This window comes from Python bivittatus, unplaced genomic scaffold, assembly GCF_059951505.1.
Source record: "Python bivittatus isolate LINGU-HERP-01145 unplaced genomic scaffold, Pbiv_v1 ctg000070_np1212, whole genome shotgun sequence".
In the NCBI taxonomy this organism is placed as follows: Eukaryota; Metazoa; Chordata; class Lepidosauria; order Squamata; family Pythonidae; genus Python; species Python bivittatus.
In genome coordinates, this window is record NW_028277034.1 from 14364924 (window position 1) to 14383441 (window position 18518).

At 34.6% G+C, this 18518-nt stretch overlaps 1 protein-coding gene across 2 annotated transcripts in view; it reads right to left on the reverse strand.

Moving 5' to 3' along the window:
- The window catches only part of PALLD (palladin, cytoskeletal associated protein), a 238671-nt gene that overhangs the window by 136490 nt on the left and 83663 nt on the right, over positions 1-18518 (reverse strand). For both annotated transcript variants that reach the window (XM_088132480.1, XM_088132473.1), the window contains exons 3-8: positions 7458-7636; positions 6554-6614; positions 4968-5073; positions 3571-3645; positions 2024-2165; positions 1638-1661 (exon numbers count right to left, since the gene is read on the reverse strand). In XM_088132480.1, the coding sequence (XP_087988606.1) occupies positions 1638-1661; positions 2024-2165; positions 3571-3645; positions 4968-5073; positions 6554-6614; positions 7458-7636 (587 nt within the window). The remainder of the gene's footprint in view (positions 1-1637; positions 1662-2023; positions 2166-3570; positions 3646-4967; positions 5074-6553; positions 6615-7457; positions 7637-18518) is intronic.

Consider the following 18518-nt stretch of genomic DNA (forward strand, 5'->3'; position numbering starts at 1 on the left):
ACCAAAAAAAAGAAAAAGATATTGAATATAGTATTTTTTACATATCAAAAGACAATTGTTTTAAAGAAATTGAATATTCTTTGTGGCTGCTTCCAGACAGCTGAGTAATGGCTAAAGCATCAGCAGCTGGCAAATGATTCTGCAGGTCTCTTTTCCTCCTTCCTTAAAGGAACTGTTCTTTGAAGGAGTCAATCAACATAAAGTCAAAATGTCAAAATAACATAGTACTGAGCAGGTCATTTGACAAACTGTGATGTTGGCCTTGAGTAATTTGACTGGCTATTAATTTTCCAAACAGTCTGAAGAGATTTGTGTTGCAGGCTGATTTCCGTCTAGACAAAGAAAGGAGTGTAAAACACATTAAGCAGATAGAACTTAGAAATGACAAGAAAAACCTGTTTCATAGTTTTTCAACTGCCTGGATCTCCAAAGCATACTTTTCTCCCCTTCTTCTGCTTTTGACTCCATACTGCCTAACCTGTTAGCATGCAGCCAACTGAGATTTTGGGGACGCAGATTACAAATGTCATGTATTAGAGATGTATAGATAAAAACTGTCCTCTTTCCTATTTATTACACTAGTTTAACATGTACCTTCAGTAAAAAAATACTGGGAATGGAACAGAGAATTCAACAAACACTGTGAACTGTAATATTGCTGTAATCTGTATTTTAGTCTGTAATTCTTTTGAAGCTGTTATTTGAAAGAGCAAGCTCCAGAGTTGAGACAGTTTAACCCCATCCCCAAAGAAATTAATATTTCTGAGATCATTTCTTTGTATTTAGACTTACTTTTGGAAACGGACATCAGCTGATTTAAGTGCTAAACCTGAAAAGCTAATATTCCTTGTCCTGTCAACAGTCTACAGCAGTGTTCACCTAGTATCTTTCTGATGTACTGGGGAATTCTGGGATTTGTAATTCTAACATCTCTAGAGGCACCAGACAAGTACTGAAATATAATTCCCAGCAGCCTCAGGTGTGGCCAATACTGTAATGATGGATGTTGGGAATAGTAGTTCACCATCATCTGGAATAGCCAACATTATCCACCCTTACCGTAAGGCCAAGATGAGAAGTATAAACTGTAGCATCATAAGCAGGAGAATATAACTTTTAATTACTGAATTCCAGAGTGTACTGCAAAAATAACATAAATAAGAACTTCCTTTCCCATATTGACCATGACCTCCCAACTCCCAGATGTTTCTAACCTGTAGGTACTCTCAAAGAGAATACTGAGTTAGGATTTTTTTTTAAAAAAAGATGATAGCTATATTTACATTTCACTTAGGATAGATTTAATAACTGGAAAATTTGTACTTTGTCAGTCTAGTAACTCTGACAGCAAACCACCAGAATCTCAGTGCTTAAATCGTGGAGATTAAGCAGCTTTCAACCAACATTTTCTGAGAATGAAAAAAGTTTATTGAGTAAGGCTGTCTACATTAGGTTTGCTGAGGTTCCACTAATAAAAAAACTGACCTAAAGCACAGGATTGCAAAGTCAGAAGTACATGATAAAGAACAAGCTGGTTTCAAAAGAATTGCCCGTTAACTAGCCCCATACAAAATACTGCACTATTTAACTGCAACACAAACACAAGAAATCAATTCTTTTAAACATGTGATGCTTACCAGGTTCTGCTGCAGAACGTGGTTCTGCTTATGACATCATCCAAAACACAGGATAGGGAACAGAAGAAGAACAAAATGCATTAGAAATGTAAATATGCAAAGGTAAAAAGCTTTATAGAATTTGATAACGTGATAACAAAACTACTGGGTAATATGATAATTACAAATGAAACAAAGAAAGAATACTCTTTATAAACTGTATCTCAAGTCAATTCATTGTTATTTATTTATTTAGTAACGTTTATAACCTGTTCCAACACAAATGGACTCTGGTAAATGAACAACATAACTTCAAATTCAGAATACAGTTAGAAACAATCAATCATTTCACATTTGTATATTTTTACTCCATTTCTATTTCAATGAAAAAGCAATCTGCCACTTACTTTTCTGTAGAATTCGGAAGTCTGGGGAATCGTGAATTTCAACCCCTTGGCGAAACCAAAGAACATGCAAGGGAGGTGCTCCTCTTACTCTACACTCAAGTACAACTACTTGTCCTTCACTTGCTGTTGAATTTTGAAGCTCCTGAAAGTTTGTTATACAAATAAGCTAATGAAAGAACAGACACTTCTACCAGGAAAAGTAACATCAACATTGGCAAGCTATTATCTTACCAAGAAAAAAACACAACTATTTCATAAGATGGTATCTGAACACTAGGAAATGAAAGTTTAATGTGCAGAAGCATGCAGTAGTTTATAACAATGGGTATTTCCAGACAATGCTTTTTGTTATGCAACTGATGTACTTCCTTTATGAAACTTCATGGGAGATCCAAAACAACTGTCATCTACCATTTGTAACTGTTGGCCCTTTGAGGTAGACCAGGTCAGGAAACAGAAACCACATGAACTACTGGAACTATAAAGTACAGTTACACTATATAGTATAACTATAAAGTCATAATATATAATAACAGAATCTTGAAAGCCTGATGGAAATTATTTCCCTCCACTCTTATACTGAAGTGAATTAAAGCAAGGCAATGCTGAAGTTTTTCCAGATCCTCTCCTGCCTATCCAGCCTAAGCTGATGTTTACACAATGGTACCTGAATTCCTTCTTCAAGGCCATCTCCATACTCTACACCAACCCTCATGTGTTTTTCCAACACTTTTTCCATTTTTGGCTTTAGAAAACAAAGTACTACTATGAAGAAAAGATGTTATGTATACAGCACCTTTTCACTGATAGCAATTATTTTATGTATAAGTCCTTGTGCATTATCCAAATATTTTATTTTCAAAAACATGCAAAAATGGTAATTTGGAAAATAAAAAGTGAGTGGAATAAGTTACAGTAACTCTAATTTTTCTAGCTTTCTGTTTTGATTTATGGAGGTTAAATGGTGGTAACAGAAGTGACTTGAATCCTAAAACCCTCACATTTCCACCTCAATCTCTTAAGGTCCTGAAACCATTTTGCAGCCTGATTTGGGGATGTTGTTCAGAGTTTGTGGAAGATTTAAGGGTGGGGGTTAGGACAATTTGTCTCCCAGAGCCTTCTACCTTTGTTCCAGCTCTTAATTTTGTAAAAACACACACACAAAATGTATCATGTATAAAAATGGTACCATAATATTGTACCAAATTTTACTAAATTCAGTTGCCCAAGCTTGAGATGCTAGAGGGCTGCATGCAGTCCAGGACTAGCTCATCTCACCTTATGTAGTGCAAGTAACAGAAGGTAAACATTACAGAAAAAAAGCATTTCTGAAAGAAACACTTCTGACCATAGTGTAAATCACCCTTCCAATCCTGTTGCCTTCCAGATGTGCCATTTTTCAATCCCCATAATTCCTAGGTATGCTACTAGAACCCCATTGGGGAAATCTGCAGACAAGGAATCACTACCGGTTTACTACGTTTTATAGGCTTTAAATTATCCATAGCACATGGTTTCAGGATGGAATATTAGTAGAGAAAGCAGACCTTTGTAAAAATAGGTGCAGCATGACTAGGCTTCGATCCATCTAATCTGCAGAGGTATGAAGTAGGACTTTGGACCTGAAAAAAACATTACATACAGACATTTTTAAAGCATATCTGCACCATTAATAATAGAAAGTATCTGCAATATAAGCAGTAACATAAAGTATATTTTATTCTCATTTTTATCTTTTTTTCTGTGAATATAGCACATGCATACTAAAATTAATATTTCAGACTGAATTCACCATAAAGATCTATTTATGTGGCTAATAACTGACATTGACTTGAGGACACATTATCTATTATCAGCTGATACACCCCTCTCAAAAGTGGTTCCGAGCTTTTGACACACTTTGACAACATATAATAACCAACCTTAATTTATATTGATGTTACTAAGAATATACTTCCATGAAATCTCTGGGATTTCTGATTTTAGATCGTTAACAGTTGTTATTGACTACAACTTTTGCTGGTTACCATTTAATACCATAGTTTGTGAAAGTCTGAACAAATACTGAAATCATGATCCCTGGAAAAAAGAAAGATCAATGTCAAACTCAGGGTCTCATGACAAAAAACAGCATCTGATATTAAACAGCTGCATTATATGCTTCTTTCAAGCTCCAGTTATGTCAGCATTGATCTCCAGAACAGTAATGCTAGTATGAACAGGTGCTACGCTGCAGTTTTTCTCCAGTCTGATCTGGAATTGTGAAGGAGGAACATAGTAGTTCTCTAGCTGCTCAAATATTATATGAGCCTCCGAATGGTAATGAGAACTGAATGTAGGTGGTTTGATTTTCTAAAAAAGGCTTTTGAGAAGAAACATTTTGAATGTGGATGTCAGTGAAGAAAGCAATTAAGTTAAAGAAGAATATGGAAAAATATGTGCTTGCAGAAGGCACTGCATGTGAAGAAAATGAAGACAATTTACAAAACTGGGTATTTTAAATCATAATGTCCTCAGTCTTTGGGGCAGCCTGTATATTCATCACACAAATGATCAAGCTCTTCAGGAAATGTCAGGAAATGAGAATACACTTAATTCTATGCACCTAATGAATACATCTACAATAAATTTACCACAAAAGGCTTGATTTTTCTTTTTGTACAGTCAGTCAATGAACGCAAATACCCAAATGCAGGTAGTCTGCCAGGTTCCCTTAAAAAAAATTCTATACCTTAATGCTGTCACAATTCTGAACCTTGTAACAAAACGGTGACTAACAAAAAAGACTAACTGTAACAAAAAGGGCACATCACAAAATAAATGTACCACAAATAAAAGAATCCAAGGCTGAAAGGAAGGAAACTTCTTATAGCTACAGGATATATTTATACGTTACTATTAATTTAATAAACTTTTAATGCTTTAAACTAGCACGTATATGTACCTGCTGGCTAGGCACAGAGATAGGCTGGATTACTGCTGTAGTAATTCCAGATTTTGGAGCTGACGATCCAATTGTTAAGGAAACAGAAGTGCTTTTCTTCTGAGCCCTGGATAAATGGAGAAATCAAGAGAGAGAGGGAAAGGTCAGCTAGTGCATCCATAAAATGTTTCCCATTTCATGAAAAAGAACCCTGCAGAGCCTTTTCTCATGACTAATTCAACCGCTAAGATCAGTGGTAACCTTCCACTGTGTTACTTATTCAGTAATGAAGTGGATGGGAACACTAATTAACATACATTAACTTAAATTTAATTAAGTAATTACTGACATAAAGAAGCCTTGGGGAACATCCTGGGAGTACTAACAACCTGCTTTCTCTGAACATGCACCAACCCCAATTGTTTGCCCTCTTCCTCCTGCTCTTAGCAAACGATGTGAAAAAAACAAATAGTCTGAACCTTTATTCTTTCATTAGCTAGCCTTTTAATATTAAAAATTACTCCAAGCTAGACAAATTGATGTTGTGATACAAATCTGAAAGTAAAACAAATGCTTCTTTTTCTTTCACCCTTATTTCTCAAATCTTTACCTTTCTTTTAAAAAATAATTTCTAAACAGGCATTCCACATTAAGCCCCAGGTTTGATGGTTACATTTACTGTTCTACTACTTATATGAAGGCTGTGGGTACAGATCTGCTCTTTAGCACATTTGCTGTGAAAAGTTCAAACTGAAGAAGGGACCCTCATCACTGCAGTGTCCCACTTCTAAGACATACAATTTAGAAGTAGCAATCCCTCTGTTCCAATGGAGAAAAGAAAAGTGATGACTTTTGTACCTGCTGAGCTGTTCAAATTAGCTGAGTTATCTAGTACAGGCCATCCTGATTAGGAACTGTGACCAATTAGCTACATTTTCCACTGTCTGTGTCATCAGTAAGCGGAAAACTGCAGCTTAATATTTTTCCAGTGCAGCAATGAACCTCTAATCCTAATATTTCCCCATCAAAAACCTTTGTATTTTAGGAAATCTTTCTGATTTATTCCATAGACAATAGTCATACATTATAACAGAGATAATTTTACTGATATGCTTGGAATCTATCTTGGGAATGTGAAATAATTAGTCTTCGTGAGTCTTCAACCACAAGAAACAAAGAAGGGAAAGACTTCTTAAAGTTTTCATTAAAGATTTGGAAATATTTAAACAGTTGGAACTGTTTAATACTTGTACTTAATTTCAGAAATAGCAGAACTGAGTATACAACTGAAACAAATGCATAAAAGAGATACACAACTGTACGAAACCTACTTGATTAGCTCAGAACTCACTCATCTAAAAAGTCCAGCTGGTACAAGCTTTCAAAATATAGACTCAGAGCCAAAATCTATCCTGTAGTCATCCTATGGTCAAGGTTCAATCCAATATATCAACATGACTTAATTATTGATTAACGCTAGTTAGTTCTTTCCCTGCATAGAATGATTGGAGGAGGAAGATGTGAAGCAGAACAGCTTAGCAATTATCCTTTCGGAGGGCCATAGAAACATTAAACACAACATAGTTGGGTTTGCTTTGTAAACTTACTGGGGCATGGCTCCAGATTTTGATCTGAAATGTTCACTATCAGAATCAGAGGAACCGGCACCTGCAGAGAAATAGGAAACAGAATGACCAGAGATAGCAACAGCTGTAATACACAGCTGCATGTTTTTAAGCAGAATATTTAAGAAAATGTCTATGATTTCAGTAATGTTGAAATTTCCATGGCACTCTGATACTCACCAGCCTTCCCTCATTCAATTATTTTATTTAAAGATTTTAATATTAAACCATATTAAAAAGAAATTAGCATTCTGAAAAGCTAGAATTGTATGTTTCTCATAAAACCTTTGGGTTCCATATAAAATCTATATCTTAGAAAACAAAAATGATAGCGTCTTTAGCTCAGTACTTTGTAAACTGAGAAGAAATTGGTAACTGACAGGGAATATGAGTGGTGGTGGAGTGGAACCAGTTTGCCATATAGAAAGGTGTTGCTTTGTGTCAGGCCATTTTTTTCAATGGGCAAGTCTTCATGACAACCATTCCCTTTGACTGCCTAAAGTACACTCTGAAAATATCAAATATGACCCGCTGCCTCTGCAGACATGACATCATCACTGTCATCATCACTCCCCAGCAGTTCCTGGAGCTCAAAAATAAACAGTGTACCCTCCTATGTAAAAAAAGTAGCCTGCCCTGTTTTACAGCATTTCAGCTTTTGTTTAAAAAACAGTTTTCAAAAGTCTAATTCTAACTTGTTGAAAAGGACTAATTAGAGTAATGCAGAATTATAGCAAGAACATCGGGCTTTTTAGTCAACACTGGCAATTTAGACATGCAGATATAGACTGCAGACCCATACACTTGTGAAAGCTAGAGCTCTTGATATAAATAAGGTGGTAGCAACAGAACCCAATGCATTACATTTTTTATTGCCATGACTTACCTTCAACAAATAATTCTGCTGAAGTAGAACTGGAGCCAAGAGAATTGGAGGCCAGGCAACAGTAGCGCCCTGTGTCGTCCTCAAAAGCTTCTGCTATAATGAGTGTCTGGAGTCCTTCACTTTCAGAACAGATCTGAATATCAGGAGAATTTTGCAGTTCTTTACCTTCACAGAACCACCTTTCAACAATACCCAATGCAGAGTGAGAGACAAGGAAAAGCAGCAAATCAGAAAATAACTTACCAATATTTATAACAAAAACGTTACAAAACAGCAACACACTTTTACATGAGAATTGCTAATCAGAAGATACCAGTATCTGAATTCTTAAAAGTTAGAATAACTAATGAACTTCTCTGGATCATTACTTGCTAGTTAGCAAGTATACTAGTTAGGGGAGTTGTTAAAGAGTTTTTCTTTAGCTTTGCTTTGTAATAGTAGTTTTTTAAAAAAAGAAAATGTTATAGCTGCGATCATCTAACATGGAGGAAGCCCTTCTAATCCAGAAATAGGCGAACAGGGATCTTCCAGATGTTTTGCAGCATAATTTCCACAGTTAGTTGCCACTGGCCTTGCTGGCTGGGAATGGACATTCAAAATATCTTTAGGACATGTTGTGTACTGCTCCCCTAGCCTACATGCATTCAATGAAGCAGCTGAAGAGAGCCATATAGCTATATATTTAGGAACCCTCCAAAAGCAGGTTCTGAGTAGAGAAATAGATTCCTAAATGCATTTATTGAAAATGAAAGCAATATGTCCATAGAATTTCCCTTTCCCCCACCCTCCAAATGTCACATATTCTTGACATTTGGGACACAAAAGGTAAATAAACTTTCCATGGCTAGACACTTTAAAAAAAAAAAACCTTTGGCTTATATGGTTTTCAGCATTTTCATGTTTTTGCTCACCATCCTACAACACACTGAATTTACTATTGCAAATAGCTTAAGCAAGTTGCAGGTATGGAATCAAAATCAAAACAATGATTTATTCAGCTTTGCCTACCTGGTGCCATTCAAATATGTGGGACTATAACCTCTGCCTCTGGATGTGATGACTCTGGTAGCCATATTAATGGTAGCCAAGAACACCCAGAAAGCAACAGGGATTGATTTATAAATTATACTAATGAGTCCAATCCAGGAAACAGTCCCTCCATAATAGAGAAGCAGTAAGGCATCTTTCTTAAGAATATGAGTGCTAACCCATTATTCCTTTTAAATACTAGCTTGAAAAAAACTGAAGAAATTACAAAGTCTAAAGCTGTTGCCAAACACTTATACATGCAAGCTTTCCTAACATTTCTTACTATTCTATTGTTTGGTATGCTTGCAATTTTCTTAATTTACACAATCATCTTGTATATTACACTCTTCACAAGATTAGTACTTTAGTATTTATATTATTTTTGTTTTTTTATACACACACACATACGAAAAAAAGAAAAAATAAGTATTCTTTGTATTAATCAAATCTATAATCTTACATATATATTCATGTCATATACAATTAAATTATATTTATTTATAAGGATAAAATCAGAAAACATACATTTAAGTTATATCCAAATCAAATTTCTAAATAATCCTCCAATCCAAGAAAGATATGCCTTAGGGTATAAAATCTACAAAATTAAATCCCCACCCACCTTTTGACAGTTGAAACTTCATGAGTGAAAAACTAAAGATAGATTTTTGAGAAATAAATGTCTGAAATAATACATTACCTTTTTGAAAATACATTTCAGGAATACCACATAAAGCATAAGTTATTTGGCAAAACTACTTTTAAATTATTGGCTTTACCTAATTATTTAGACTATTGCTATTTTAAACTCTTGGATATATCCAGACTATTGCTTTTTCTAACGGCAATTTATTTAAATCCAGTTTAATCATCTGAGATAAATCTGATTATTTTCAACTCAAAATAATATATTAGTTACAGTCACCATCAAAATTATCCAGATAAAATGGATTTTCACAATTTAGTAATCCCCAAAGGGACTTCCAAGGAAGAAATGGCGAACTGAAGATGGCTCCATTAGTAGCGGAACCAACAGCTGTGGAAGAAGAGCTGGTGAACAGACCATCTCTTCGTAATTCTTCTCCAGACAAGGAGAGGACTTGAGATTGCCCACAAGACAGTGATCTCCAGTGGGTTTAGAGCTCTGGGAGACACAGGAATAGCCATCATGCTCAAACGACAGTCAGAGCCTTCAAAAGGACACTGGGTTCTTGTAATCACTTTTGGAAATTGCTTGTTAACTGCTTTTCAGCTATAAGGAACCTTTGGATCGACAAGTTTCCTTCAATCCTTAGTGACACAAGTACGAGTTTAAGGGGTTTAAATAGTTGGAATAAACAGAAAAATTGTGATTAGAACTTTGATTTTGTAAAGTTACAAATGGACTAAGTCCAGATGGATTTGAAATAAGATTTTGAAATTAATTATAAGAATCCTTCCCATGGGAAAATGCTTTTGTTTTGAATGCTCTTAAAAAAAAAAAAAGATAGGATGAGACTTTGAAGGTTGGACACTACAGGGAACCAGAAGGAACTAAAGATTACAATTAAAGGAGAACACCACTTACATTTGACTTACTAATACAGAATGGAGCAAAATATTTTAACATTGGACACACTGAAGGATATTTTTGAGCAATGGACCCAGAAGTTAATTTTAAGAGTGTCTGCCTCTATAGATAGAATGTGTTTAAAAGATGTTATGGAAGAAGAACAGGTTCTACCTGACCAGATCATTGAGATTGATCTGAAAGTGGATTTTAAAATGACAGACTACAAGAATGACATGGAAAAAGGTGTTACGCTGGACATACAAAAGAAACTGGCTGATGTCTTAATAATTAAAAGGGATATACAAATAACAAACCAAGAGAGTAACCTGCATAATTTTCCTATATTGGATTTACAAAAGAAGTTTGTTAAAGCTTTGAAGAATTTTGTGAAAACTGACAAAGAAAAAATGAAAAGAAATAAAGTTTTAGGACATTATTTGAGGGGACTAAAGATCAAGATTGTTAAAAGTAAAAGGAATATAAAGTTGGTTTATTTGATCAAGGTTAAAATAGTTATGTTGTCATCTCTGGTAACCCTTAATGGACTTTTACTGATCAGGACTGAAATGACGAGGTTTTAAGGATTTGTTTATAGATAAGATATGGAATATGGGAAGAAGAGATCATTTGTTGTATTTTAAGAGAAGGTGATAAATTAATAAAATTGTTTATAGTTGTGATGAAGAGGGAAGTAATTTCTTTATATATTTTAATTTTTCTTTACTATATCCTTATTTTTCTTTTTTCTTTTTTTCCTATTTTTCCTTTTCTGCACTTTCTATTTTTTCTTTTTATTATTTTTTTTTTAGTTTGTATTAGTTTTTCCCTTTGTAATTGTAATTTTTAATAAAATTACTATTAAAAAAAGTAATCCCCAAAGGCATTGATTTAAATTAATATTATAACCAGAAACAACTCCAAAATCAGCCCCCCTCGCTGTTAGACATTGGTGGAATGTTTTAAAGTGTCTGCCAAGTTCACCATCTTGTTATTTTTTTTCCTTTTCTGGTTTCGGTTTTTGTTGTATGTTGTTTCTTATATTGTTTTTATCTTGTTTAATATATCATGAGCTGCCCAGAGTCACTTGGAATTGGGCAGTATCAAACTGAATAAAAATAAATAAACAATCAGAAAATTGAGTTTCTTACATGAAATTGGAATAATTTCCTTAAAATCAACCCTAACCCTAACCCTAACCCCAATTATCAAAAACCGTAAATAATGAGAGCACTTTGGTTTAGGAAATCATGAAGTGTACCAAAAATATTTAAATTATGGCCATAAAAATTAATTATTTTGAGGTTAATCCTATTAAGATAGATCCCTGCTCTCTGCAAATATCACTTTTCAGAAAGGACCATTTTTTAAAGTCAAGTTCAGATCCTTTCAACAGTCTGGCAGACCAAATTTTAGATGAACTATGTACAAAACTCTGATGTCTATGTTTAAGGATAAGAATTTTCTTTCCTCAGACTAATATAAAATTGAAGCCCCAGCAGTTTTTTTTAACCAATTCACATGGTTGTAGAAATACGATCAAAACTGAAATAGATATATTTTACACTGCATTCTGAATGTAAGATGTTCCAGAATATTTATCTGAACTATCTAATAGCTCTAGTACACAAGTTCCCCATCTAACTTAGGCATACAGGATACTGTGGAATCTGTGGAATGATGCTGAGGAATCTCAAACACTAGAGAATAGGAAACAATCTTATCAGGAGTCCATTCATCAAGAGCAAATAATGTCATGCCTTCCTAAAGTTTTGAACTGTAATTCTCACAGTATCTTGCCACTAGCCATGTTAGCTAGGGCTAATGCGAACTGAGGTTTCTATCCCGAGCTCACCCTGACTGGTGAAGTCATTTCAATTTTTGAACATGTTTTTCTAGCCTATTTGGAGATGCTGCAGACATTCCAGATATAAAACACATGCCCAGCTAGTGAGCTATACCACTGCCCTAGTATTATATTTCTACTATTGTGTCATACTGAATCATTGTCATTTTCTTCAAAATTAATTTTCTTTAAAGATTATCAATTTTCCCAATTTGAAATTTGAATCTGTTGCTCAGTATTGTAGGAATGTGACCATTAATACTAATTTATTTCTTTGGGTGGTTAACTTTGCCAATTTTGATTTTGTAGGGAAATATTTAGGTGAATACATATCGTGTAAGACTATGTAAGGAAATATAACAAATATAGCTTCAAACATTGATCAAAGGCCAAAAGAAAGCATATATTGATTTACAAGCTTTTAAACATACAATATATCAATATAATATGATATAGCAAACACATTTTGAATGACTTTTTACTGAATAAAAATCTGCTGCAAGCAGATTAGGTTACAAAGTGCTCCTTAAGATTTTGAATAAGAGCTATCTGAAGATAGGCTGATGGTTTGCATGCAGAAAATGATCTATAATGATAAATATTTAATCAAAGACCTGTTTTTCAACATGGACTGAAAATTTACTCACAAGACAGCAGGTGGTATAATAAAACTGTGCAACAGCACTAAAAGAGAAAAGTCAAACAATCATGTGACAACTTCAGTTCTGCCCAAATACCAGATTGTTTTCAGAACCATTCTAAGAAAAAACAGAGTCCAATTTTTTAAAAACATTTATGTAATCTTATTAATAGACATGACAATCTAATTCCACTGCAAAATATTTCTTCCAATTATTCTATTACTCAGACATACTTGTGTAAGATGGTGACAGACAATTTAGACAGAAATAGGCATATCGTATACATTTCAGAGGAGAGCTTGATACTGAAATGCCAAACCCTATCCCTCTACGTAAATTGGACATGGTTAGAAGAGCTTGGCAGACATTGTTCATTCAGATGCATTTGGCTTTTGATTCTTGGCAGTATTGGCTAGAACTTCTGAAAGTTGCAAACATCTGGAGGGCACCTGGGAAGTCTGAACTAATGAGTTAAGTTTCATAGTATCCAATTTTGTTTATGAACCATTATGGATTCATTATAGATTTCATTTATCAGCTTTGATCCACCCTTCTTTAAGCATCAAAGATACTTGTCCACCAACATACTGTCTTATGCTCTAGTGAATACATATTGTATGAAATCATCCCACTATTCACCAGTGCTACGGGTGTCAATGGCAAGTCCCCAAAACAAGACCTTTACAAAGAGAATGCCATCTGACATGCCATCCTTTCTTTGTAAGAGATTAATAAAATAGAAATGTCCACTCAGACAAAAAATACAGTGAAATTGTGTTTGTATTTTAAAGACAGACCCATTGTAGAATATTGCTTTGTCTAATCTATGCACAATAGATCTTCTGCATACCAAGTGACTCCCATTCATGCTAGCAAAAACCTATGTATACAAATCAAGAAAAAACAAATTCTATAATCCTTGAGGCTAAGAATTATATTGGAACTAAAACATGCTATTGTTTTCTTGTAATTAAAATTCAACCAATTTTTATTATATGTCCTATTGTGCCCAGAAAAAACATATCACTTCTGCATAGAACCACTTCCACTGTTTACTTAGTAGTGTCATGTGACTTAGTTTTACACTCTTGAAATAAATACACCTTGCAAGTTAGGCTGCCAGTCCCACCTCCCTCTCCTACTCAAACTAAAACTTCTAAGTGCCAAGAGCCTGGATTTTATGAGATCTTCTCTCCTGAATTTTAATTATAAGCACAACAGAGATGCTGTTGTATGATTTTATGCATTCAATATCTTTTTATTTAGATAAATAAATAAAAGAACAGGCTGGAGATGAGGTCAGAAATATATTTAAACAAGTCATTCTCTGGAATTTTGCATACATTACTCTGGTCTGCATACCACTTGTTCAGGATGAGCAAAGTCAGAAGTGAACTTGTTAAACAATTTGTCTTGATAGAGCATTATCACATTTTATTAGCCAACCATGCCATTTGCCCACTGTAATGTAGATATATACAGTAAGTTTTGAATAAATCCTAATTAAATAAATGAATCAGATTATACAATGCATAATGCATAAAAAGATTATGAAGCGGGCAGAGCAAGCATATTTGATGGAAACATACTGTTGTAAATCTTATTGGTAATAAAAAAGGAGTCAGGCAGGATATTTTTTTTTTTAATAATTAGAAAGTTAATCCTACAAGTTAGCACTCAGATATTACAAAGTGAAGTATTTTTTAATTACAGAGTGTAGTATTATTTGTATCTCCTATTTGTGTAGGAGAAACAAAAAGATGTCCTTTTAAGAAGTATTTTTTTGTTTTAATACTCTTTTTTATACATCAATTCTGTTTTCTGCGTTTTCTTCCAAGAGCATTTCCCAACATAGACCATTAAATCTGATGCCACATACCTTCTTTAATGAAAAACACAAAAATATAACTGTTACAAAAGAAAAGAATTGTGCTACTTGTTGCAGCAGTAGTTTCTCAAGGTAGTTAATGAAGGTGAGAAGTTGATCCATCAATTTTGTTCCTTTTAGTTTGAAGAAAGGCTGCTGGCTTCCAGCGTCTAGCTACATATGCTTATGTTCCATTAAGATGCATGCATAATTTTAAATTTCAGCTTTTGTTTGTAACATACAAATTCTACTCCTAATCGAAAAGGCTTGTGTAACTTTAAAACTGTAAGAGAAAGTTTGTAAATTGTACCAATACTGTATTATCCTCTTACATTGAGTTATAATGCCTACCTTATCAAGTTATGACTCCTGTACGCCTTGTTTTCTCATTAGCAGCCCCAGAATTATGCAACCATCAAATTAATGACTGTGTTTCAGTATGCATATCCTGTGCCAGAACAACCAAAGAGGGGGTGGAGATCAAAACATTGGGGGTTATAATGTGTCTGGTCTTGTATATCAAGTGACAGCTTGAAATCTGCTTGGGCGACCAGATGTTGTTCTGCAGTTACTACATCTCTATATATGTATTTTATAAATTATTCTTCGGGGAAGAGTTTGTATTTAATTCTCTTCTCAACATATAAGTCTGGACAGACAATCAAATTACCCTCAGGTGAGTGACTTTCCTCTGGACTTTGGAATAAGTAACAAGATTTCCTGTATAAGCCTGCCAAATGGTAAGGAAGGATTTTCCACATCATGCACAGATGTCTGCTCCCCCCCCCAAAAAATCACCCTAAGAGCTAGATCACATTTATCAAATGATTATTCAACTGCCAGGTGATAACAGTTTCATACCACCAAAGCATCAGAGGTACCATGTTTAATGGTGCATATGATAAAAGTTCAGAGGAGAAGGCTTGACTTTATAGCAGATTTGCCTTCAGAAAAACGAACGTCTCAGTTTCAAGTTTTTCAGACAGCTATTTTCTACCAAAAGGGTGGAGTACTCCTCCCGCAATCAAGGACCAGGTTCTCTTGGATGGGGCACTTTGTCAGGAAGTACAGAGTGGCAGTGGGAGATTTCTTATTTAGTGACCAATTTCTAATTACTGCAGTACAATACAGTCATCTCCAGAGTTCAAAAACAAAATATTTGTCAGTATAATGTAGGACAGCAAACATTGCAACAATGATTTACCAACAAATACCAGAAACTTTTTCGTTCTTACCAATATTGTTCCTGAAACCTAGGAGTACATATGCCCAGCAGAGAACTCTTCTAATTTCCAATGGAATTCACTTAAAGGCAAGCTATTTATGCACAACTATATCAACTTGCATGAAAAACATTCCTAAGGATGACACTAACAGGTGAAGCTTCTATCATGACTATTCTCTTTTAGGAAAAGGCAAAGAGGCCATACATGTGGAAAATGCAAACATCAAAATGAAAATGTAGACAACCTCTTTGTGACATGTAAGTGTAAAGAAAAGTTCTACCAGGAGAGTGTTTTCAAACAACCAGTCTTCCTAAGTTTGTTCAGAGCTGGATAATATTATCGGGGATCATCTGAAGGAGTACTCTGAAAGTACACTCATAACAAAAAATCTCTCTGCATATGAAGTAATGAATTTCTTATAAAACGTATGCCTTTTTCCTAGTAATATCTGAACCTATATTAAAATTGTGTACATAATTACGCAGATAGGAACACATTTTCTAGACATTTGGGGGATATAGCCTCCCAATATGAAAACACTAGGTTCAAAAGACTGATACTGATGATAAACTAAATTTCCACTGAATAGATTCTGGAGTCCAGGAGGCATCAAAGGCTTGTTGGCTTCTCCTTTTGTTCCTTCTCCTAACATCTTAGAATCTTTCATGCATTGCTAGCCCATAAAAACACTTTTCAAATAAAGTTATGTGTTTTTCTTTTTTCCTCTGTTTTGTTTTTGCTAGAAACTAACAAGGAAGCTGCTGTATCCAACACCCCTTGCCATGTGAAGATGGCATTATTTTTTCCCCAATGTAAGTGCTTTCCAAACGTGTTGGAACTGTATCTCTGCCAATGTCTAGCACCTACTCCAAATTCTGGCTTAATTTGAACTCTGGACCTTATGTAAGCCACTGTAAAGGCATCAGCGAGCTTGTCCTATGCAGAGCTGAGAGTGCTAAAACACACCAGATTCAATGGGTCTTAATATTCCATGTGGATTAGATCCATGAAACATCCTACATGTGGTTTATCTGCATAGGAGAAATTAACAGCATCTATTTGTTGGAATACACAGATGCTTCTTTTTATTTGTATGCTTGCCACAACCTCCAACAGATTTCTAGACACAGAAGGGAATATATAAAAGAGGTAAGACAGCAATTAATTATGCTTTTGGGATTACAGAAATTGGAGAAATGAAATAGCAATAAAACAGGCAACCATTGGTTGAAAATTGAGGATCTAAAGTAAAACAATTCAGGCTTTCCTGTAATGTATAATCCTGCAGTAACCTGTAAAGGTCACCAAGGACTAATGAAGGCTGTTATTCCACACTCCTTTAAAAGATAATTTAAAGTGAGAGTTATCCTGAAACAAAAGGCAGAGAATTGTATTTCTGCCCACTATAGATATGGAAAAAGATAAACTATAAATTAAAAGGCAATATTAACCCTAAATGTATTAATTAATATTGCTACATTTTATTTTTTCACTGTATCTTTTTGCTTTTCTGTCATATATGAAATGCTGCGTGCTTAAAATCCATATTACTTATGTTTTTAATCACTGGTTGTGTTAGCCATTGTTAGCCGCCCCGTTACCATCCCATGTATATGAGATGGGCGACCATATTAATTAATTAATTAATTAATTGAGTAAGTAAGTAAATAACTATCAGATACTTCTTGACTACAAATGATCTTCAGTTGCAATCTTTTGGTCATGTTTTATACTGATTCCTATGTAGTGAAATGTATTGAACACAATGGGTAAATATGTGCACACACATGTATACATACTCTTTACCAAGAAGTGATACAGAAGTATTTTTAAATAAAAACTTTCATGGATATGATCTTAAATATTGTGCAGGAGTGCTGTCTTACAAAAATATTGAATTTTATGAAGAGCATCCCATATCTTTCTCAGTATCTCATGGGGCATGCTTAAAATAAAACAAGAGAAGATTCAGTAAAAAGCAAATCTTTTATCTAGAATATATTAAGCTAAAACTTTTGGGAAGATTGGGTTACTTCAACATAAACTAAACCATGACTATAATAGTTCTTGGAGTTGTGGTGGTGAGAAGAATATAGAAACATAGGAAGCTGCCTCATACAAAGTTAAATCACAAGCTCACAGCTGCATATACCCATTGGCAGCAGAGTTTTCTACAGAGTGGTTCTTGAGGAGTCTCTGACAGCCCTACCAGAGAAGCTAAAAATTAAACTTGAAACCTTTTGCCTACAAGGCAACCTCCCCCCCCCCCCCACTGGACCAACTAGAACACATGCGTAGCATACAAAACATACCAAGCATTTTTAGGGAGGACCGGAAAAGACACCGTGGCATTAAGTTATGGAGAACAGCAAGCAGTCAGTGTAGCAATACTATATAGGGTTGATTGGTGATATGTTATTAAAATCTTTGTATACAGAAAGCTGTCTTAAGGCCTAGGTTCACCCAATATGCTGTGCTATGATTAGTTTTAACTAGGATTTACTGAATATGGAAAAATGGCTTGCTTCATATACAACATGAAGCCATAAATGATGATTACCAAGCTACATAGCTGGGATCACATAATACGCTAATCCATGAAAGAGGGGTGAAAAACAGAAGGAAAAAAATTAAGAGTGTGAAAAGGTCGATTGGTGTGCAGTTATTCAAGTAGTGCTTACTGACCTAAATAATATATCCTGGAACAAAATATAGCTGACTAGGCTATCAATCCAAATACTCCCCTTTTTGCGGATTGCGCTATGACAGACACCTGAATATTTTTACTTCAGTTAAGTTTCTACTTCCCATGGGCCTCTGTAATGAAATGAATAAAAGTGAGTTCATAGGCCTTTACTTTTTATTAAATATGCTTAGTTTGCAGTTTTGTCACATTAACTTTA